The 24,656-nt window shown below is 45.4% G+C and overlaps 1 protein-coding gene across 1 annotated transcript in view; it reads left to right on the top strand.

Moving 5' to 3' along the window:
- The window catches only part of VPS37A (VPS37A subunit of ESCRT-I), a 58,552-nt gene that overhangs the window by 14,014 nt on the left and 19,882 nt on the right, over positions 1-24,656 (top strand). Inside the window, exons 2-9 of the mRNA XM_040418790.1 lie at positions 13,923-13,997; positions 14,958-15,072; positions 16,006-16,106; positions 18,149-18,344; positions 19,608-19,678; positions 21,219-21,346; positions 21,432-21,490; positions 21,573-21,641. Of these exons, the coding sequence (XP_040274724.1) occupies positions 13,923-13,997; positions 14,958-15,072; positions 16,006-16,106; positions 18,149-18,344; positions 19,608-19,678; positions 21,219-21,346; positions 21,432-21,490; positions 21,573-21,641 (814 nt within the window). The remainder of the gene's footprint in view (positions 1-13,922; positions 13,998-14,957; positions 15,073-16,005; positions 16,107-18,148; positions 18,345-19,607; positions 19,679-21,218; positions 21,347-21,431; positions 21,491-21,572; positions 21,642-24,656) is intronic.

Below are 24,656 nucleotides of genomic sequence, written 5' to 3'. Positions count from 1 at the left end.
AACTGCTGTACGGGCACACGGCAGGGCGCAAAAGGAAAGGTACGCCATATGGTTTTTGGAGGGCAGATTTCACTGGGATAATTTTAAGTTTACATGTCACATTTAAAGACCCCCTGATGCATCCCTAGAGTAGAAATTCCAAAAAAGTGACCCCATTTTGGAAACTATGGGATAAGGTGGCAGTTTTGTTGGTACTAGTTTAGGGTACATATGATTTTTGGTTGCTCTATATTACACTTTTTGTGAGGCAAGGTAACAAAAAGCAGGTAAATAATGTTTTAATTTTTTGTTACGGACGCGACAATACCAAATATGACAACTTTTTTGGGTTGTTTGTTTCAGTTTTACATAATAAAGCATTTTTGAAAAAAAAAAATTTTTGGTGTCTCAAGTCTGAAAGCCAAAGTTTTTTTATATTTTGGGCGACTGTCTTATGTAGGGGCTCATTTTTTTCCGGTATGAGATGACGGTTAGATTAGTACTATTTAAGGTTGCATATGACTTTTTGATCGCTTGGTATTCCACTTTTTGTGATGTAGGGTGACAAAAAATTGCTTTTTTGACACACTTTCTATTTTATTTTTTCACGTTCATCTGAGGGTTTAGGTCATGTGATATTTTTATACAGCAGGTTCTTACGGACGTAGCAATACCTAATAAATAAATAAATAAATAAATAAAAAAAATATATATATATAATTTTTTTAAATTTATTTAGTTAACCTCTTAGGGACATATGACGTACCGGTACGTCATGTGTATTTCCGATCACCGGTCATGTGTATTTCCGATCAGAATGGCCTGGATAAGTCAAAGCGTTTTAAAGTTATCACCACTTATAGTGACACTGGTCAGATTTGAAAAAAAACGGCCTGGTCCTTAGGCTGGGTTCAGACCTGAATATATTTGATATGCGCGTTTAACGCGCGTTTTTGTCCATAGTCAACGCGCGTATTACGCGCGTTTGTGTGATTAACAGCAGTGTCCTATGGCTGCAAACGCGTGACAAAACGCCCCAAAGAAGCTCAAGAACTTGTTTGAGCGTAGGGCGTTTTTCAGCACGTTCAAACGCGCTGTAAAACGCTCAAGTGAGAACCAGGGCCATAGGGAAGCATTGGTTTTCATGTGTTGAGCGTTTTACAGCGCGTTTGAACCCAGCCTTAAGGTGAAAATGAGCCCGGTCCTGAAGGGGTTAAGGAGTTAAGTTTTACACAATAACAGCATTTTTGAAACAAAAAAATCATGTTTTAGTGTCTCCATATTCTGAGAGCCATATTATTTTTATTTTTTGGGCGATTGTCTTAGGTAGGGGCTCATTTTTTTGCGTAATAAGGTGGCGTTTAGATTGGTACTATTTTGGGGGGCATACTCCTTTTTGATCGCTTGATGTTGCACTTTTAGTGATGTAAGGTGATAATTTTTTTTTTTTATGGTGTTCACCTTAGGGGTTAGGTCATGTGATATTTTTATAGAGCCGGTCGATACGGACCCAGCGATACCTAATATGTCTACTTTTCTTTTTTTCCCTATTTTTTTCAAAAAATATTTTTTTACTTTATTTCGGGAAAAGAATGCTTTTTTTTTTTTTTTACTTGAAACTTAATTTGTTTGTAAAATTACATTTTTTTTTAAACTTTTTTTCACTTTATTTTTTGTCCCACTCTGGGACTTCAACTTTTGGTGGTCTGATCCCCTTTACAATGCATCACAATACTTCTGTATTGTGATGCATTGGCTGTAAGTGTATTACACTCTGTAATACACTTACAGCTTCCTGCCTGTAAGATCCAGGGGGCTGGATCTCACAGGCTGTCACAGAAGGCAGCCATAATGCCTAAGGAAGGCATTGGGCTGCCTTCCCTGCCATCGGGTTCCCGTCACAGCAGCGCAGGGACCCGATGGCAACCCCGCAGGATCCTGCATGTGCTGCGGTCAGCGCCGACCGCAGCAGTGCGAAGGTTAATGCGCTATCAGTGACTTCCGGACCCCTGCAGCTGATCAGCATGACGTACATGTACGTCCCTGGTCTTTAAGTCCCGGCCAGATATGACGTACATTACTACTATTATACCTATCATACTATTGTTACTTAACTTACTTTTATAGTGTAACTTTTAATACTGCACTATGACTACGCTGTTGATCCAGAAGAAGGCAAAAACTCCTGGACACACGCAGCCAATTTGTGGCACAGGGGAAAAATTCCTTCTCGACCCCGGAAAAAAGCGATGAGTCCTAGGACCCTGGATAAAACCTGTTATTATAACTAGTATTAATACTATTGCTATTATTATTACTATAGTAAATTATATTATTACTATTGTACCTTACTAATACTATACTGCTACTATATTATTTCTATAACTAGTGGTTTTATTTATTTATTTATGTGATTATCTACCAATATTGCCAAAAATGATGTTCTTGGCGGAGAGGTTTTAGCAGGATTGTCCAGATGTTTCTCTTTCCTCTCCTATACTGGTAGACATGACGTCTGATGTCAGACTGCCTGGTCCTGCTTCTTCTTGTGGTGGTCTTCATTGGGGTGTTCCTCAGTTTGATTGTAATCTTCTCCTTTCCCTTCTTTTCTTCTTTCTTGCTTTCTGTTCTTCTTCCATCGATGGTTGTGGCTGTTCTTCAGTTGTCAGATATTCTTGCTGAGCTCTAGGGCTGGTCTCCATGAGGCGCTAAGATGGCAAGAGATTAAATGAGTTGTATGAATATAACTTTAAAAAGCCAGCAGAATAAGGACCATGGTCTCTAACCGCCATCTTGTAAAGGGGTGAAGGGAGAAGCTTGGCACAGTAGGCCAGTCTTCTTAGCTGTTCCTCCAGCGTCATGTAAACTGGATAAAATAAAACCAGATAATGGGATCAGTCATATAAAACTTCATAATGCAGCAGTCAGAAGCGACCAGAGCAGCGGTGGTGCTGAACTGGTGGCAGCTTATATGGGTATCAGTTATTCTATTATTTTACAGTGTGCCCGGCAATATATATATATACAAAATATATACTGGAGAACCTCTTTAAGAATGAAAAATGAACGTTTCGTATTGTATGCAAATGTAGCCTCTAGGTGCAATGGGGGGTTTGGCCCTAATCCTAGAGGCTCTGTTCTCCCTTCTCTGGCCTTGCCCCCATCATATTGATTGACAAAGTAAATTAAAGTAAAGCCACAGAGACCCATCTGATGAGAGCACAGAGAATGGAGAACCAACAGCGTGTGAGGAATAATACCTGATCCAACGCTGGCCGAATATCCACTCCACGTTGTCTGCCCTGAAGTCTTCACTGATAAAATGTATCCAAATCCTATAAAACAATCATCAGGAAGAGTTCAGCAGAGGTCTAGGCCTCTTGGTTCTGATGACTTTGGATAGGAGGTACTGTTCACAGATACATTGGGAAACACTGGCCTCTATATTCAGGGCCGTGGACAAAGCTGGGAAACCTCATAGACTGTTCATGTAAAATAACGGAGCTCCTCTGTTATATGTGGTAGATATGGAGCACTTTAGGAACCATCTTTTTAGGTCTTCTGGGTTATCTAGGAGGGGACCTGCTGTCTCCGGCGGTCCCATAGAGTTGACTGGAGCAGCTGACACAGAAGCCTCGAGCAATCCAGAGAAGGATCCTGAATTACTGTCAGTCCAGCATGTGCCATACTACTCCATTCATTCTCTATGGGACTGAGAGTAGATAAAAAAATGTAAGAAAATCGAGATTAAAATCAAAGTTAAATCTTAAGTTGGAAAACAAATGAGATTTTAAATCTTGCCCATATCTGCCAGCCCTGCTAAAGCTGAAAGAATTTAAAGAAACGCTGCAAAAATCCTATTTCTGTCCATTTCTAAAACCTTTTGAGCCAGTAAACTGAGGAGTGTGAACAACGGCTTACATTTGTGTCCCTGTGTTATGTATATACATGACCTATATCTCAGTTAGTGCCCTCCCTCTCCATAGGGCTCTATTGTAATGATTATGTGCGATGAGATAAATGGTCGTCATGTATCCGGGGTCAGACCTGAAATATCGCAGAAGTCGCCTTCTCTCTCACATGAGATATAACGGTCTGAGGAGAACTGACTGTTTTCTGTTTCAAACTGAAACCCAGCAATCCTATTGGCTGTTCGGTAATGCTGTTACCACGGTGACAAGAGTGCCTGCACATTTAAAGGGACAGCACGCTGCTCGCGGACTACCGGGCATTTTATTAGACCTTTCTTCTAATCTTGTGTGAAACATGAACCTGTAGAGATAAGGAGCTGGAAATACTTCTATATATCTTCATGGTTCTACACACCTGACCAATCCTGATGTATAGAAAAGCTCGAACTCTGAATTTTAATTTATTTTTATTTTTTTCTGTGCATTGACTTAAAAGGCTTGTGCCCATTATTAAAGTGATCTCCCACCCTCAGGATAACAGACAACTAGCTGATCAGTGGGGGTCCGACAGATCCTGAAAATGGGGATCCCTTGTTCCCGTCCTGATGGAGCGGCAGTCCGAGCGTACACCCTGCCACTCCAGAAATGCTGTCACCGGCAGTCCCATAGAGAATGAATGGAGCGGTAGGGCTCATGCTTGGTCTGTTACTCCATCAGGACTGGAACAAGGGATCCCTGTATTCAGGATCTGTGGTGGGGTCCCAGTGGTCAGACCCCAAGCTATCAATTAGTTATCCCTTATCCTGTGGATGGGAGATGACTTTCATACTTGGTAAACTTTATTACCGTAATCCCAGAATGCTATAGCATGCTCCTAGGACATTCAGATCGTGGGGGTCCGATCTCTGGGACTAGATCATGTAAGGACCTGCACAGTGACCCCCTCTGGCCGCCTTCTGTGCAGGGAACTGCAGAACATCTTCCTCCGGCCGCTGGGTCCTAGCAGTATGCTATCATGTAGGGCTCGTGCACACAGCACACTTACCAATACATTTCTATGTACGGTAAGTGCACACATGTATTTTTTTTTATCCTTCCAGATCTGTGTGCCCAATCTGCAGATCCCAGTGCAGGTCCTATTCCTGTCCATATCTGTAGATGAGAGTAGCCCTTTCTATTGATGGGAGTGAGAGGCCTTACCATGCTGAGAAAACCTCCTTTCTAGGGGTTGTCTCCTCTGAGACATTGGTGGCATATTGCCTGTATATGCCACCAATGTCAGCTAGGTGCGGGTCCCGCCTCTTTCTAGAATAGGGCCCCCCTGGCCCGGCTATCTCCCATAGAAGTGAATGGTGTGGTGGCGGGGCTTGCATGGTGCACTCTCGATTCATTTCTTTGTGTGGCTATTTTCAGAACTCCCATAGAAATGAATGGAGAGCGTGCACACCGGGTGTGTGCGGTGAACTGTTTCCTTTTTGTGGGCACATTTTGGAGATAGGTGCAGGTCCCAAAGGTGGGACCCACACTTTTCTTAGGGTACTTTCACACTTGCGTTGTTGGATTCAGGCAGGCAATTCTGTTGCCGGAACTGCCTGCCGGATCCTGAAATCGGTATGCAAACGGATAGCAGTTGTTTCCGGATCCGTCAGACAAATGCATTGAAACACCGGATCCGTCTCTCCGGTGTCATCCGGAAAAACTGATCCGGTGTTTATTTTTTTCACATTTTTAAAGGTCTGTGCATGCGCGGATTCGGTTTTCTGGAACACTTGGTACCGGATTCGGCATTAATACATTTCGATGGAAATTACAGCAAATGTTCCGCAATTTTGGCCGGAGAAAATACCGCAGCATGCTGCGATATTTTCTCTGGCCAAATACCGTATGAGTGACTGGACTGAAAACATCCTGATGCATACTGAACGGATTGCTCTCCATTCAGAATGCATTGGGATAAAACTAAAGCTTTTTTTTCCGGTATTGAGCCCCAAGGATGGAACTCAATACCGGAAAACTTTAACTCAAGTTTAACTTTGGTGTTCTGCCACCGGTGTCTCAGATGAGACAACCCCTTTATCTGCTTCAAGTCCATGGTATTTTTTACCATTTGTGTTTTTGTTTGACTGTGCTGTTTTTTGTTTTTTTGTTGTTAATACTTTTATTTTTTTATTTTTTATGAAATGGGTTTTTTCACCTAGAAATTCCAATCAGATTGAGAAATCCCAAAGATCCCTACACAAAATGTAACACTGATGCCTTTTATAATCTGTGGTTCCTCTAAAATGTTCTGATTATGAAATGTCAAGTGATACAACATGTGATACTTGCCTCACTTTTCTCCTCTCGTGTTTAGTAAAATGATCCTTCATAAACAGCATACAGGATATATTTAGAGGAGCCGTCCGCCCTCCCGACGTCTCTGTTTTAATAAATATAATTGTAGTTCGCATGAGATGACAATTCTGGAGCATTGTTTCTTATCGCTGTATGTTGTGCCGTTCATCTATTATTTCTGTAGTGAATTTATAGGTGTTACTATTCCGCTTGTCAAAGGGTGTGTCCCTTCAGTGTGATACAGTCAGCATCTAGGGACACCCACTGCTCCAGCTGGTAATACCTACATGACAATTTATTGATCGTTTACTAGGAATAATAGAGGAACAGTAAAGTACAGAGCTATAAGAATAGATCCTTCAGAATTTTAATTTCATATTGAATACAATTACTGTGTTTTTCAGACTATCAGATGCACTTTTTCTTCACTAAATTGTGCTGAAATCTTCTGCTGTATCTAATAGTCCTATATGCTGTCAGTAACAGCGGGTCCTGGCAGAGCAGTCATGTGGCAGCACCCAGTATGTTGCAGCTTGTACATAATGTTGGTGTTATCCACTCACTGAATAGTCTTACAAACAGACTTGTGTAAAATGTGGACTCTAGTGAGCATATGGCGCTCATATTAGTACATACAGCACAGTAATCTGTTCAGTGTGTACTGCCAGGACCTTCTGTCCATGCCCCTCCATGCTGTACAATCTCCTTATCTTTACTGTATGATAAGCCATCCTCACCTATACACACAGTGCAGTCTACCCATCACCTCCACTCTGTATTATACAGTATGTACCGAGTGGAGGTGATGGTGAGAATGAGGGTATACAGTATATACAGAGTGGAGGTGATGGGAAGAATGAGGGTATACAGTATATACAGAGTGGAGGTGATGGGGAGAATGAGGATATACAAAATATATACACAGTGGAGGTGATGGGAAGAATGAGGATATACAGTATATACAGAGTGGAGGTGATGGGAAGAATGAGGATATACAGTATATACAGAGTGGAGGTGATGGGGAGAATGAGAGTATACAGAGTGGAGGTGATGGGGGGATGAGGATATACAGTATATACACAGTGGAGGTGATGGGGGGGAATGAGGATATACAGTATATACACAGTGGGGGGGAATGAGAATATACAGTATATACAGAGTGGAGGTGATGGGAAGAATGAGGGTATACAGTATATACAGAGTGGAGGTGATGGGGAGAATGAGGATATACAAAATATATACACAGTGGAGGTGATGGGAAGAATGAGGATATACAGTATATACAGAGTGGAGGTGATGGGGAGAATGAGAGTATACAGAGTGGAGGTGATGGGGGGATGAGGATATACAGTATATACACAGTGGAGGTGATGGGGGGGAATGAGGATATACAGTATATACACAGTGGGGGGGAATGAGAATATACAGTATATACAGAGTGGAGGTGATGGGAAGAATGAGGATATACAGTATATACAGAGTGGAGGTGATGGGGAGAATGAGAGTATACAGAGTGGAGGTGATGGGGGGATGAGGATATACAGTATATACACAGTGGAGGTGATGGGGGGGAATGAGGATATACAGTATATACACAGTGGGGGGGAATGAGGATATACAGTATATACACAGTGGAGGTGATGGGGAGAATGAGGATATACAGTATATGCACAGTGCAGGTGATGGGGAGAATGAGGATATACAGTATATACACAGTGGAGGTGATGGGGGAATGAAGATATACAGTATATACACAGTGCAGGTGATGGGGGGAATGAGGATATACAGTATATGCACAGTGCAGGTGATGGGGGGGGAATGAGGATATACAGTATATGCACAGTGCAGGTGATGGGGGGGAATGAGGATATACAGTATATACACAGTGGAGGTGATGGGGGGGGATGAGGATATACAGTATATGCACAGTGCAGGTGATGGGGGGGGATGAGGATATACAGTATATGCACAGTGGAGGTGATGGGGAATGAGGATATACAGTATATGCATAGTGCAGGTGATGGGGGGGGATGAGGATATACAGTATATACACAGTGGAGGTGATGGGGGGAATGAGGATATACAGTATATACACAGTGGAGGTGATGGGGAATGAGGATATACAGTATATGCACAGTGCAGGTGATGGGGGGGGGGGGGAGGATATACAGTATATGCACAGTGGAGGTGATGGGGAATGAGGATATACAGTATATGCACAGTGCAGGTGATGGGGGGGGGATGAGGATATACAGTATATGCACAGTGCAGGTGATGGGGGGGGGGGGGAGGATATACAGTATATGCACAGTGCAGGTGATGGGGGGGAATGAGGATATACAGTATATACACAGTGGAGGTGATGGGGGGGGGGGGGAGGATATACAGTATATACACAGTGGAGGTGATGGGGGGGATGAGGATATACAGTATATACACAGTGGAGGTGATTGGGGGGGGGGATGAGGATATACAGTATATACACAGTGCAGGTGATGGGGGGGGGAATGAGAATATACAGTATATACACAGTGGAGGTGATGGGGGGGGGATGAGGATATACAGTATATACACAGTGGAGGTGATGGGGGGATGAGGATATACAGTATATACACAGTGCAGGTGATGGGGGGGAATGAGGATATACAGTATATACACAGTGCAGGTGATGGGGGGGAATGAGAATATACAGTATATACACAGTGTAGGTGATGGGGGGGATGAGGATATACAGTATATACACAGTGGAGGTGATGGGGGAATGAGGATATACAGTATATACACAGTGCAGGTGATGGGGGGGATGAGGATATACAGTATATACACAGTGTAGGTGATGGGGGGGGGAAATGAGGATATACAGTATATACACAGTGGAGGTGATGGGGGGGGGAATGAGGATATACAGTATATACACAGTGTAGGTGATGGGGGGGGGGGGAATGAGGGTATACAGTATATATAAATGCTCTCCCTTGGTTTTTGTATGTGTAGGTAGGTTGTCAGCAGACTCCACCCTCCCAAACCAGTAACGTTGCTAGGCAGGTGTCATTCATAGTTTATTAATCCTTTCTCTAATCCTCAGCCCAGACCTTCTACAATATCTGCTCCGGCCTCACTCCTTATCTCTGATGTCGGTGCCCTCGGTTTAGTTTTTACTTCTAGGTTTCCGTCACGTAACCTACAGTATATACGTACATTACGAGTACATTTATTGTATTTAGACTTGAGGGTTAGAGGAATAAAAAGCGGCACTCACCGTTACATCAATTCCGCAGCTTTATGGAAGATAAAACGGGTCGGACACAGGCACAGCCGCTTCGCGCACCTGGCGCTTTGTCAAGCTTGTACAGGCTGTAGCCTATTTGTGCTGTGCCTGTGTCCGACCTGTTTTATCTTCCATAAAGCTGTGGAATTGATGTAACGGTGAGTGCTGCTTTTTATTCCTCTGACCCTCAAGTCTATACGAGTTCGTGGAGCAGAGCACCACTGTTTGTCGCTCTTTTTCTCGTGCTTTTAAGGGTCTATTGGACTTTATACACACTTAGCAATGCCGGCTGCGTTTTTCTTGATGGACATTTGTTGTATTTGTCTGGTTTTTAGACTGTGAGCTCTTTATTGCACGCTGGTCCCAGTAAACTGATGAACCCTATTACAGGACAGGTTTATGTGACGAGCAGTATACCGGGCGGTAGTTATCAGGACGGGTATGTGTGATATGCACCAAGTAATAACACTTCATGTGACTCATCAGCCTGGGCAGGGCAGGGCTCGTCACTTTCCTGTAAGCACATTACATGCTGACCTCTCGGCTTTCCACTGCTGCAGCTTGTTTTTCTAGTACAATTTCAGTGGATGTAGGTAGAAGATGAAGGGGCACAGCTCTGAGAAATAAATGACTGGGTCCTTCAGAGATTCACCATCTAAGATGTTATCTCCTGTCATGTCTAAAGGCCTCTTTACACAGAGCCAATGATCAGGGCAATTATTGGGAAGGCACTTTCCTATGAACACTCATTCCTGATAATCGACCTGTGTAAAGGTGCTGCCGATGAACGAGGGAAAGCCTCTCTGGTGCAGATACTTAAGGCATTGGTTTTTGGGCAGGAGATCGTCCGGTGTAAAATTCAGTCTACTGCCCAGAAACAATGATTCTCTATGGGAAGCTCTCACTACCTCTGATGAGCAGGCAATTATTTCTTCCCGATAATTGCTTGTTGTGTTGTCCCATGTGAAAGGGCCTTTAGGGAAACTTGCAATTTAAAGGGCATCTGTCATCACTTACAGGTGAAACAGTCGGCCTCTGTAGATTGGTGCTTGTCTGCAGAGTGTGATGATATGTCTGGTATCTTCTTATGTGCCAGCAATCGATTGAAAAAAGGCTTTTTATAATGGGAAATGACCCCCTAGGTGCAAGGAGGGCGGTTCCATTGCACCTTGTTACACCCAGAGGCTCTGCTCCCTGTCCGCTATACCGCAGTCCCACCGCTGTGACAGACAGACCAGGCAGTGAAAACATATTGACGTCTGACCCTGAAGTCTCCCAGGAGCTTGTTCAGCGCATGCGCAGTAAAGGGATGGACACTGCTGGGCAGATGGACTATCTCCATCCCAGAACTGTGAGGGCCAGCGGTCGCACTACGTTTTTTGCAGAAGAATAAAAATACCCCTCTGACCATTTTTGAGGAGTATTTTTACCTGAGGAGGAGTACAAAAGTTGCAGTAATTCAAATACATAATATGTAGGCCTACACTTGTTCACATCTGCGTTGGAGGCTCCGTTTGGACCCTCTGTTGCAGATTCTGTCGAAAGACCAGACAAAAAAGCCTTATATGCAGCACTTTTGTGTCTGGTAAAAAGACAGGATCCTGAACAGAAACTGAATGGAGCCCATCATAGTCGGTGGAGTCTGTTCAGCTTCTTTCCTGTGAGGTGACAGGAGGAGGGGGAGCAGGGTCACTAGTGAGGTGACAGAAAGAGAGGGGAGCAGGGTCACTAGTGGGGTGACAGGAGGAGGGAGGGCAGGGTCACTAGTGGGGTGACAGGAGGAGGGAGGGCAGGGTCACTAGTGGGGTGACAGGAGGAGGGGGAGCAGGGTCACTAGTGAGGTGACAGGAGGAGGGAGGGCAGGGTCACTAGTGAGGTGACAGAAAGAGAGGGGAGCAGGGTCACTAGTGGGGTGACAGGAGGAGGGAGGGCAGGGTCACTAGTGAGGTGACAGAAAGAGAGGGGAGCAGGATCACTAGTAAGGTGACAGGAGGAGGGAGGGCAGGGTCACTAGTGGGGTGACAGGAGGAGGGAGGGCAAGGTCACTAGTGGGGTGACAGGAGGAGGGGGGAGCAGGATCACTAGTGAGGTGACAGAAAGAGAGGGGAGCAGGGTCACTAGTGGGGTGACAGGAGGAGGGAGGGCAGGGTCACTAGTGAGGTGACAGAAAGAGAGGGGGAGCAGGGTCACTAGTGAGGTGACAGGAGGAGGGAGGGCAGGGTCACTAGTGGGGTGACAGGAGGAGGGGGGAGCAGGGTCACTAGTGGGGTGACAGGAGGAGGGGGGAGCAGGGTCACTAGTGGGGTGACAGGAGGAGGGAGGGCAGGGTCACTAGTGGGGTGACAGGAGGAGGGAGAGCAGGGTCACTAGTGGGGTGACAGGAGGAGGGAGAGCAGGGTCACTAGTGGGGTGACAGGAGGAGGGAGGGAGGGCAGGGTCACTAGTGGGGTGACAGGATGAGGGGGGAGCAGGGTCACTAGTGAGGTGACAGGAGGAGGGGGGAGCAGGGTCACTAGTGGGGTGACAGGAGGAGGGGGGAGCAGGGTCACTAGTGGGGTGACAGGAGGAGGGGGGAGCAGGGTCACTAGTGGGGTGACAGGATGAGGGGGAGCAGGGTCACTAGTGAGGTGACAGGAGGAGGGGGGAGCAGGGTCACTAGTGGGGTGACAGGATGAGGGGGAGCAGGGTCACTAGTGAGGTGACAGGAGGAGGGGGGAGCAGGGTCACTAGTGGGGTGACAGGAGGAGGGGGGAGCAGGGTCACTAGTGGGGTGACAGGAGGCGGGGGGAGCAGGCAGGGTCATTAGTGGGGGGATCCTTTCAGATTTTGTGTCTCCCCTTCTTGTATTTCATTAGGCCATGCCCTCATCATAACTATTCTGCACACCTAGAGACTACGCTCCTCATTATCCCACAGCCGGAGGGGGGTGCTAGTTATGGGGTGATAGCAAGGTGGACAGAACAACAACTCTCCCACTCCCCAGCCCGCTCTACCCGGTGGCCGGGGGGGAACACATGCCTGGCGGCAACTCTTTTCTCAGCCCGGGGACCAGTCACATGAGTCCGCGGCTCCTTACCTCTCCAGCAGCCCTGTCATGTTTCTTAGGGTCCTCGAGCTTCACGCCCCGCTCTCCTTATAGCAGCCACCCCTGGAGCCGGCCCCTCCTCCTTCCGGCTGGCTTCCTCCAGCTGCAGGACCTGTATCGCTCCGGCGCGCGCCTATACCAACCAGGAGCTTTGCTATTGGTTATTTCAGGCACAGGCAGCATCGCTGCGCTGCCCGCGCCCTTCACAGCGCTCACTGCGCTGATGAGTGTTGGGGAAAAGTCTAAGGCTACTTTCACACTAGCGTTCGGGTGTCCGCTCGTGCGCACCGTTTGAAGGGGCTCACGAGCGGTCCCGAACGCATCCGTCTGGCCCCAATGCATTCTCAGTGGAGGCAGATCCACTGAGAATGCATCCGCCTGCCAGCGTTCAGCCTCCGCTCCGCTCAGCGAGCGGACACCTGAACGCTGCTTGCAGCGTTCGGGTGTCCGCCTGGCCGTGCGGAGGCGAGCGGATCCGTCCAGACTTACAATGTAAGTCAATGGGGGCTGATCCGCTTGAAGATGACACCATATGGCTCAATCTTCAAGCGGATCCGTTCCCCATTGACTTACAATGTAAAGTCTGAACGGATCCGCTCAGACAACTTTCACACTTAGAAAATTTTCTAAGTTTTAATGCAGACGCATCCGTTCTGAACGGATGCGAACGTCTGCATTATCGGAGCGGATCCGTCTGATGAAACATCAGACGGATCCGCTCCGAACGCTAGTGTGAAAGTAGCCTAAGGCATATTGGTATGCCTTAAACTTTTTTCAGGGAGTAAAATGGCCTAAACAGGCTCCACGTTTGGCCGGCGCAGCGCTGCCCCTGCTCTACTTATACATCGGGAGCTGGCCCCTCCTCCTTTTAGCTCCCGCCGTCTTCCCCTGCTGCAGGGCGCTGTATGGCTCCGGCACCCGCCCAAACTATCCAAAAGCAAAGCTCCTTCCTGTATGGAGCTTTGCAATTGGTTATTTCAGGCACAGGCAGCATCACTGAGCTGCCTGTGCCGTTCCCTGTGCTGCTAAATGTAGGGGAAAAGTCTAAGTCGTATCGGTACGCCTTAGGCCTTTTTTCAGAGAGTAAAACAGCCTGAACAGGCATCTATGACGCTTGTACAGGCGTTACTGCGACCTCTGGTGAGGGGTGCACATTTCAGGCATTGGGCCTACAATGCTCCATAATGTGGGTGTTGCCGATGCTTTCCACTTTCATGGTATGGTCTTATTTGGGAGAATTGTAAGAGAACAGTCTAGATTTCGGGGTATATAACGACATGTTTGGATGCAGCAGTTTTCAATATTTTCTTCTTTAATTCATTTTTTCACTTTTAATCTTTCACAGTATTTCTGAAATTCAGAAAGATGTGGAATACAGATTGCCGATCACGATCAAAAATTTGACCATCAACATAAATATGTAAGTAACTGTGGTGTCTTTGTTATATGAGGGGTTACTAGTCTGGGCCTTTGACCCCTGTCTCTGATCACTGCACCCCATGTATTATCAGTACGCTACAATGACACGTCGTCCAGAGTAATGTCACCTCCTGCGGCACTACACTGGAGTCCTCATGGCTCTGTATACTACACATCATAGCCTTCTATTGGACAGATGCACTCCTGATGTATTTGCTGGACAGAGGCCTGTGACAAATGCCATACAGAACATCTGTCACCCACAGACTCACTGTACGGTATACTCATTTTATTGAGGTGGCCCTTTTTATTGGAAAGTACAGTCTGCTGTCTTCCCTACAACAGTCCCCCGAAGGACAATCGTTTGGCCTCCATCTGATGAATGGACCTAAAGATATACATTTAGGAGGTCATTTACTAAGCTGAAATACGCCTAAATCAGGTCAACGGTTAGTTGCGCCCGCTGTCTGCGACTTTGCCCCATTCACGCCAGTTCTAAAATTGTGGGGAAGGGGATGCGCCGGCAGGCCTGTCTCATTCACCATTTTCTACGGCTGTTTTAGGCAAAGAAAATTTGGAGAGGCCCACGCCTCGTTATAACTTCGGCAGATCCTCCGGCAGCGATGGGGATTTATTAAGACCAGCGTCTAAAACGCCGGTCTTTATAAATGAGCCCCTTAATGTATATGGTGGGAGTTTTTCCCAGTGTAACGTTAAAAGGTAGTTCTCAAACACTGTGATACATGGCATCACTACAGATGATATTCCATTGCAGTCTTCTGATTAAAAGTGCTGCCATATGTGCTGTATGGCTTGTAAAAGAATGACATGCTGCTATAGGGTGGACACTGGTACTACATGCTACCTCTTTGTATTTCTATTCACGTGTCTCGGTGACCTTGGTGTACACTGCAGTCATTTATCACGTCTTCTCCTCTAATACGTTCTGTTTCTGTTGCAGTTTACTTCCTCAGCAATTTCCTCAAGACAAACCTATCATCACTGTCTTTCCGCCAATAAGACACCACCTAGTGGACAAGCAGGGCACCAACGTGACATGTCCTTTAGTACATAACGTAAGAAGCTTTGATGTAGTGCTATAGTCATTTAACTTTAACGTGGTATTGTCATTTAGCCTCTTTGGGGGTCATTTACTAACCAGAAATACGTCTACGTGATGCGTATTTCTGGCGCAGAATGCAGCGCAAAGGTCCTTTTGCGCCACAATCTGCGACTTTTCCCCGCTCACGACAGGTCTAAAAATAAAAAGTGGGTGGTGAAGGGCCGACAGACAGGCCTGTCTCATTTACCATTTTCTACACCTGGTTTAGGCATAGAAAATGGCCTAAATGTAAGACCGCTCGGAAGGTGCTTTACTTTTAGAACTCTGGCGGATCCATATAGAGTCTAAAATGTCCGTCTTAATAAATGACCCCCTTTGTGTCCGGGTTGCTTTTTGGTTTAAAGGGTCACAGCTTTCCAATAACTTTTGATATGTCATAGAGACATTTCAAAGTTTTGATCAGTGGAGGTCTGAGTCCTGAGACCCCTACAGATCACTAGAACGAGGAGAGAGAAGTGCTCGCTGCAGGAGATGGGATCAATAAAAAGTCTCTGGCCGGTCCCGATTCAGTCTTCTGCAGTGAGGAGGGAGCGCAATATGCGAGCACTTCTTTCTCCTTGTTATAGCGATCTGTGGGGGGTCTCAGCACTTAGACCCCCAATAATCCAAACTTCTGATCTGCCTCACCCAGTGACCGGTCATGTGATTACAGGACACCGCACGTAGTGTGGGATAGACAGAGGCAGGTGAATGTCACTTCTGCCCTCTTCCTCGTGTCCCGCTGGGCCCCCAGCCTTTGTGTGATCGTTCATACCATTTACATTTTATGTGCTTTGTATGGAAATCTTTGACATCTGGTTTGGGTGTTGCTGTGATAATATGAACCATGTGAATCTGTATCTGATGATGGTTGAAAGACTGTTAACAACTGTGTCTTTTCCCTTAGTTTACTATGCACTCAGATCTTGGGAAAATAGTCCAGAATTTATTAGAAGAATTTTGGAAAAATCCTCCAACATTGGCTCCAACCTCTGGTCCATTCCCTTAGTAAGTCCTCTGTTATTCCTCCTAGAAATGTATAAGTAACTTGACCACTAAGTGTTGGTCCATACACGATGTGACACTGTTGAGTCAGTGCTGACGGTGTCACATGATGTATGGACAGATCCCTTTTGAACGGGGGAATGGTAGCCTCGGGGATTGTTCACAAGCAGAGGAACGGCACAATGCACAGTTATGAGAGAAGATGATCCAGAATTATGTTATTGGGCACCGCACAACCATCCGCACCAATCGTTCCCCTGGTGCCACCCCAGTAATAGGGTATCTGTCGATACTGTATCAACCTAGCATAAGAATTAATTAGTTACCTTGCTATACTTTCTGTTGTCCTCCCGGTCCACGCCGTTCTCCTCCCTTCGCCTGCGGTGGTTTAAATCCATGGTATTGCGACTTATGTTAGGCTATGCTCACACTTGTGTTGTTGTTTTCCGATACCGAGATCCGGCAGAGGATCTCAATACCGGACAAAAATGTTTCAGTTTAGTCCTCATGCATCCTGAATGGAAAGAGATCCGTTCAGGAGGCATCAGGATGTCTTCCGTTCCGTCAGCATTCCGTTTTGTGACCGGACACAAAACCGCTGCAATCTGCTGTTTTGTGTCCGGTCATAAAAACAGGGGGGGGGGGGGGGGGAACAATGCAAGTCAATAGTGAGGGATCCATTTTTTAGGAGCCTTAAAAAAACGGATCCGTCACCCATTGACTTTCAGTGTATTTTGTGACGATCCGTTCTTTTCCGTTTTAAGTTCACACAACCGCATCCTAACGGAACGGATGCATCCTGATGTAAAATCAAAACGGATCAGTTTAATTCCGGTATTGAGATCCTCTGCCGGATCTCAATACCGCAATTAACAACGCAAGTGTGAAAGTAGCCTTAGGAGCGTGCCCTGGCTGGCGTCTCGACTCCTTTTCCTATACCTGAAGCTTTTGCTGTGTAGGAGCACTACGTGACGTCACTATAGAGCTATGGATGCCTGCTAGAGCCAAACTTCCAACGCGCTGTGTTTTATTTGTGTATTTGTTTCCTGCAGCAGTTTCTATACTGCTGCAGTACCGCAGCACAGTACAGTACTAGTGACAATGGCAGTTTTTAGTATTTACTATAACAGACATGTCAGGAGAGGGTGACAGGTCCTCATTAAAGGGGTTGTCCAGGATTTCACAAGTGTTGGTCTTAGGATAGGCCATCACCATCTGATCGTCGGGGGTCCGACTCAGCTGTTCTGCAGTAGCTCTGGTGCTGGGACTACACAGCTCCATTCACTATGTAGAGGATAGAGCTGCAGCTATTGAAGTGAAGGGACTATCCAGCTCCATCCACTAGACCAGGGATGCTCAACGTGCGGCCCTCCAGCTGTTGTAAAACAACTCCCACCATGCCCTGCTGTAGGCTGCCTGAGCATGCTGGGAGTTGTAGTTCTGTAACAGTGGAGGGCCGCAGGTTGGGCATCCCTGCACTAGACAATGGACGGGGCTGTGTAGTTCCAGAGCCAATGCATAATAGCTGATCGGCATGGGTGTATCGTGTCGGACCCTCTCTGATCAGATGGTGATGGATAGGCCGTCACTTGTAAAATCCTGGACAGCCCCTTTAATGTCCAGCATTGTAATGTCTAGCACTGCTGCCATTCATCTGTCAGGTACACAAGACCAGGCCATTAATATCCTCATGCCTTGTAGTGACTACACTAGACGTGAGGATGATGATGATAATCTTGTGGGCTCCTGTGGAGTAGAAAGCTGGATTTAATCCTTACTTAGCCTGTCAGTAACCTTATCCACAGATTCAGATTTTAATAGGATTGTAGGGTGACTTCAGGTTAAAACGTGTGTCTTCCCCTGCACTCCTGCCCGCATAGATATCTCTGACCCTCTACAAACCCTCCCACCACTGTTACAGGATAGCCGGGGTAGTCTGGGCTGATAATCCTGCTATGTGAGGCAGTTATTGTATCTCATATGTAATTACAAGCGATCACGTCCTGGACTATTGTAATGACTGGAAACACTTTCTCGTCTGTCAGCTTGTACAGCAGTCCTGCCGGGAGGCCTCCTTACCCTCATACAGGTTTTCCATTTCTTCCGCCTTTTTCTACACAAGAAACCAATAGATCAGTGCCAGTTTCTGAACCTGTTCCTTCAACCTACAACACGGCCAAAGCTGCAGCCCCCTCATACGGCCTGATAACTGATTTGCCTGTACCTGTCCCCACTTCAGAAGTAAGTACACAGCCATGCACAGGGCAGCCTATGATCTTCATGTTAAAGTCCAGAGCTGGGCAGACAAGGTGTTTAAAGGGAATATATTGCCAGAAAAATGTTGATGTTTTTAATTTTCGAAATTTCAGAAAAAACATGAACTTTCAGTCCTGTAGAGAGTGCTTATCTTATTATCATTAGAGGCAGGATTACAATAATCGGTAACACCTATAAAATGGATAATATAGGATCCACCATTGACAAAAGGTGATGGTCACAGTTCACCTCCTCCCCTTCTCTGCATAGTTCACAGGGCTCTAGGGTTCTAGAACACTCTTCCATAGAAGTCAATGATCATCTCCAGACTACAGGTGCCTATGGTCCATGTGGCTGCAGTACCGCAAGGCATAACTCTGAATGCTTTAAACAGCAGCTCAGGCGAGATGGACTCCCCCATAATCATGTACAGAAGATAGAATAATGTATTTTAAATGGAGTCTGTCAGCAGTTTTAGCCATACTAAACTGCTGACAGCACCAGATGAGGACCAGGAAGAGCAGTACAAACATCCCTTGTGTGCAGATTTTATTATTAGGAGTAGTGTGAATATGAACTTTTATTTCACCAGATTCTGCTCCTGCAAGTGCCCTGAAGAGGTAGCTTCACTGTGAATTGCTCTCTGTATTAAGCCACTTCACAGTCCCTCCTCTCTTTCTGAGTGACGTCTGTAGCATCCAACCAGGAGACAAGCTGTTCCATAGAGCAGAGGGGATGTGAAGCTCTCAGTGAAGCTCCACCTCCTGGGAATTTGCAGAAGCAGAATCCTAGCAGAATAAAAGTTCATATTCATACTACTCCTTATGATAAAAGCTCTGCGAAAGGCATGCTTGTACTGCTCTCCTCAGCCCCTACCTATCTGTCAGTAGATTTACATGGGCAAAACTGCTGACAGACTCCCTTTAATTATTAAAAAATAGGTGATAGATTCCCTTTAAAGGGGTTATCCAATGTCTCCAACAGCCCCTCCATGTGCCGGGCCCTTCACAGGATGCTAGGGAGGCTCGTCCCCGTCACCGCCTGCCATTGGCTGCTCCCTTCAACGACACCGGATGTTTTCATCCGTGTACAGGGAGAAGCAGCAGCGGCTATGCAGGGGTAAGTATATTACCTGTGAGGGGCCTGGCACATGGGGGGCTGTTGAAGACATTGGATGACCACTTTTAAGCTTTCCAATTTTATGTTTTTTTTGCTCTAGCAACCAGCCAGTAACTATGTATTTCTTAGGTGGGTATGAATGGCTTTACATACAAGATGCCTGATCTCCCGGATACATTTCCTGAGCTGTCAGATTTGAGGTATCGATTTTTCTAGAACATATAACTATACATACCTGCTTACTCACACGCATATTTATATAGACCATATCTATATGTTTGTATATTCCAACTACACAGAGATGCTAGTCTGAGGAAGGGGTTAATCCCTGAAATGTGTTAGGTTAAGGCTACTTTCACACTTGCGGCAGAGTGATCTGGCAAGCAGTTCCGTCGCCGGCAAAACATATACCAACTGATGGCATTTGTAAGACTGATCAGTCTTAAAATGCCTGATCAGTCAGAAAAATGCATTGAAATGCCAGATCCGTCTTTCCGGTGTCATCCGGCAAAACGTATCCGGCATTTATTTTTTTCACCTTTTTTTCAGTCTGCGCATGCGCAAACCGGAAGGACGGAAAAAATGCCAGATCCAGAATTCAGGCAAGTCTTCAGTTTTTTTGGGCAGAGATAAAACTGTAGCATGCTGCGGTTTTATCTTTTGCCTGATCAGTCAAAATGACTGAACTGAAGACATCCTGATGCATCCTGAACGGAATACTCCCTATTCAGAATGCATGGGGATATGCCTGATCAGTTCTTTTCCGGTATTGAGCCCTTTTGACAGAACCCAATGCTGGAAAAGAAAAACGTAAGTGTAAAAGTACCATTATTTGGAATAAAGAATCAATCTTATAAATGTCTTTGGTGCCCGTGTATCCAGCATCTCTTTTTTGGAGTTATAGTCCAATTCTCCTTCTCCTAAGGATGCCCAGTGTGCATTACGCATGTCTTGTGAGTTACCCTCTCTGGTATGTGGCCTGGAGGTCATTTGACACAGAACAATGGCAATTGGTGTATGTTAACGAACTATTCCTAACTCACTGCATTACAAGGAATATAGAAAACAAAAAAATTCTCATCAACTGAAGAACAAACAGAACACTTACCGGACGGTCTCCATTTTCAGCTGCAGTTCTGCCGATTCCTGGTCTTCTCTTCTGCATCTCCGCCCAGGAATCAGTCGATCTGCAGATGAAAAGGAGGTCACCATGTAAGTATTTTGTCCATTTCCCAGTTTATATACCGTAACTTTTTTAAATTATTTAAGTTTTTGTAACTCTTGGACAACCCCCCCTTTTACGCTGATCAGACATTACATTAATGTTGGCTGAACCCACCAATTTAGATGGGATTGGTCAACAGTCTAATGTGTATGGCAGCCCAACTATCTCCCGGCTGCTTATGTCAGGGGATGAATGATCAGTCAATTTGGATTTCGTATTACCTGATCCCCTGTTTGAATGGGATGTAAGTAGCTGCTGGGGGTTACTTCCCCACAGAAATAATGTTGCCTGGCTGGTAGACCACTCATTCAGCTGACCACCTTCATGGATCTGGCTAACTTTTGTATTACAATGTGCTGCCTGCTTTATATGCTAACTTATACACATAGCGGCCAGTATACACCACATCTGTATATACCATAACTATAACGGCATGCTATAAAGAAGCAAGCGTGCAGATGTACAGTAACTTCATGTGAATGAGTGATTCTCGTCTCTTCTTCTTTATGTTTCAGCGTCTCGCAACTCACTGATATGATGGAGCAAGAGGATGTTCTTCTGGAGCTTTTTGTAAATCTCCCACAATTAAAACAGATTATATCTGATAAAGAAGACCTTGTGAAAAATATTGAGGAGCTGGCAAGTAAGAGCCAGAGGATAGTGGTTTAGAATTATGTTAAAATTCTTTGAGGTTTTGACATGAAATGGTTTTTTTAAATTCTCTCTAGAAAAGAATCTTCAAATGGAGCCAATTCTAGAGTCCAAACGACAAGCGTTGTTGGATAAGGTATGTCACCGGACGGGGCTGACATGGCGGGTGCGGAGTTTTATTGTTTCTGTTATTTAGCTATGGGTTACTTCTCTTACAGTACGAGCTTCTGACACAAATGAAGGCCTCATTTGAAAAGAAGATGCAAAGACAGCATGAGCTGAGCGAGGTAATGCGACCGACACTGGACTACAGAAAAGATGGTGTCATGTCCTGAATTACTTTGTGTCTGCTTTTCCGGAAATTCACAAAACTGTGTTGTAAATTCTCCTAGCTTCCAGTTACCTCTTTGTCGCCCCGATTTTGGACTATATATAGAAATACATGAGTAGTCCTCCAGATAAGTGTGCAGATCGCTATTTAGTATTTTTCTATTCCCGCTGTTCCTCCGCTGTCAGCACTCAGCTCAGTCCGGACAATGTATTTCAATGCAGCTCTGAGTGCTGACAGCAGAGGAACGGGGGCAGTAGGAAAAAAATAATAATAGTGACTCGTGAGCTGGACTCCATATCTGCAGTATTACTTGTGTATAACTCTAGATAATCGTCCAAAATTGGGGTCACATATTTATTTTAGTACTACATTTCACTTGTAGCAACCACAGCAAGGGGCATGAGTTGGCTGGAGAAGGGTTTGTGATAAAGGGGATTGTTCACCTTTTGGTGGTGTTTAGGTAAACCTCCCCTCCTGGCCAGACCTGTCAAGGGAAACATACTTACCTGTTCCCCACCTTTGGATCCAAGTTCCTTCGCTCTCCCCCCCCCCTCCCCCGCCTCGACTAGGTGCTTCGCTGTCAACTGTCAACATCCGCTTTGATGCTGCTGCAGCCAGTGACTGCTTGCAGCAGTGACATTCCCTCCTTGTGTCATGCCAATTGGTCATGTGACTAGGGTTGCACCGGGTATCGAATTATCGATATCGATACTTTCGATTCGCCTTTTACCGATTCACTGCGTGCTATGTTCCCTCAGCAGCACAGGGGAGAAGGAGGGAGTCTCTCCCTCCCCACTGTGCCGCTGCTGCCGCTGCCACCAATGAGAGGACAGAAGGTAAGAGGAGGGGAGGGGCTGTGGCCACTGCGCCACCATTGAAGATTAGTCACCCATTAATTCAAATACAGGAGGCGGGTGCCGGCTGCAGAATCATATAGCCGGCACCCGACCTCTATGACAAGGCGCTGAGATCCGCGGCAGTTACCGGTCGCGTATCGAGACAGTATTAAAGTCATTGGTGACAGTGGCCACAGGGTCCCCTCCTCCTCATTGGTGGCAGTTCCGATCGGAGCCCCAGCAGTGTAATCGCGGCGCTCCGATCGGTTACCATGGCAGCCAGGACACTACTGAAGCCCTGGCTGCCATGGTAAGCTCCCTGCTGCTGTGTGCACAAAGTACAGGGCAGCAGGGAGAGTGTGAAGTCCTAGTCACCCTAATAGATCACTATTAGGGTGAATAGGACAAGGGTTTTAGCCCCTAAGGGGTCTAATAGTTAGTAAATAAAAAGTTAAAAAAATAAAACAAACACCAAAGTATTAAGTTTAAATCCCCCCTTTCCCAATTTTACATATAAAATATATAAACAATAAATAAATAAACATATTACTTATTGCCGCATCCGAAAAGTCCAAACTATTATTTGTTTGGTAAAATATGAAAAATATCTCCTATGCAGTGAACGCTGTAACAGAAAAAAAAACACGCGATTCGCCATTTTTTTTTTCACCTTGACCCCCCAAAAAATAGGATAGGACTGTTCAATTATGGGCCGGACGTTCCATAAAATGCAGAATGCACGCAGCTTTTAAACTTAATATTTTCTTTTAAACTTAATATTATTATAAAACACATTTTTATAGAATTTGGCTAGTATTATACCATTGAAAATTAAATGCTAAATAGTGCTCATCTGTAGCAGTCAGCGCAGATAATCTACAGGTAGATATGTAGTCCGTAGTTATTTTACTGCTACTGTGAGAGGAAGATGTTATATGCAAGCTAATGGTTATTATTACTAGTACATTAGTAGAATAGGGATAACAATATGACAGCTCTAGCGTTCTTTTAATAGGGCTAAATAAAGATGTCTATTGAAGAGCACTGCATTTATCAGTGTAATGTGTGTTACCCTAATTGAGCCATTAGTCCCCTTCTCTCTTTGGTCACAGTGAATGGTCTGAGAGAGAAAGTCATGTGAGGCTGTTTGCTGTGCAAAAAATCCAAACAAAGGAGGAAGTTAAAAATTAAAAAAGCAGAATATATGGAATGATTCCAAAAATAAAACTCAAAAAACATTTATAATAATTACTTAAAGAGGACCTTTCACTACTAAGCATACAGACATGGAGAGCGGCGCCCAGGGATCCCCCTGCACTTACTATTATCCCTGGACGCCACTCCGTTCTCCTGGTATAGGCTCCGGTATCTTCAGATTTTCAGCTCAACTGGGAGGAGCCTGCCGGCGTCTCCTTCTCCCAGGCTGGAGTGCTGGCCAATTGCAGCGCTCAACTCATAGCCTGAGGAAAAAAAAAAACTCTCAGGCTATGAGCTGAGCGCTGTGATTGGCCAGCGCTACAGCCTGAGAGGAGGAGACGCCGGCAGGCTCCTCCCAGTTGAGCCGAAAATCTGAAGATACCGGAGCCTATACCAGGAGAACCGAGCGGCGCCCAGGGATAATAGTAAGTACAGGGGGATCCCTGGGCGCCACCCTCTCTGTCTGTATGCTTAGTAGTGAAAGGTCCTCTTTAAAGTATTCACATATGGGTTGTTAAAAAAATAAAATTGATGGAAGTATCCCTTTAACCTCTTCCGGACCTGCGCCATACATGTACGGTGCAGGAGGCAGGGAGTTGTGAACCCCACCATATGTAAAGAAAAATGTTTTATCAAAATTAAAAAACGAAAGTATCAAGTGCAAAAAAAAAAATGCCAAGTCCCCTCATCATTTAATATTGTAAAAAATAGAAAAACATAATTGGTATCACTATGTCCATAATGACCTGCTCTATAAAATATCACATGAGCTACCCCGTCAGGTCAACGCTGTAAAATAAGTAAATGAATAAAAACAATGCCTTTTTTTTTTTTTTTTTTTTTTCGTCACCTCGCTTCCAAAAAACCTAGTGTCAAGTGATCAAAAAATGTGCAATACAAATTTCACCTCACACTGCAAAAAACAAGCCCTCTCAAGA

Source organism: Bufo bufo, chromosome 2 (assembly GCF_905171765.1).
Source record: "Bufo bufo chromosome 2, aBufBuf1.1, whole genome shotgun sequence".
Lineage (NCBI taxonomy): Eukaryota > Metazoa > Chordata > Amphibia > Anura > Bufonidae > Bufo > Bufo bufo.
Note: the sequence above shows the minus strand (reverse complement) of the source record. Positions and strands in the feature narration are given on the sequence as shown.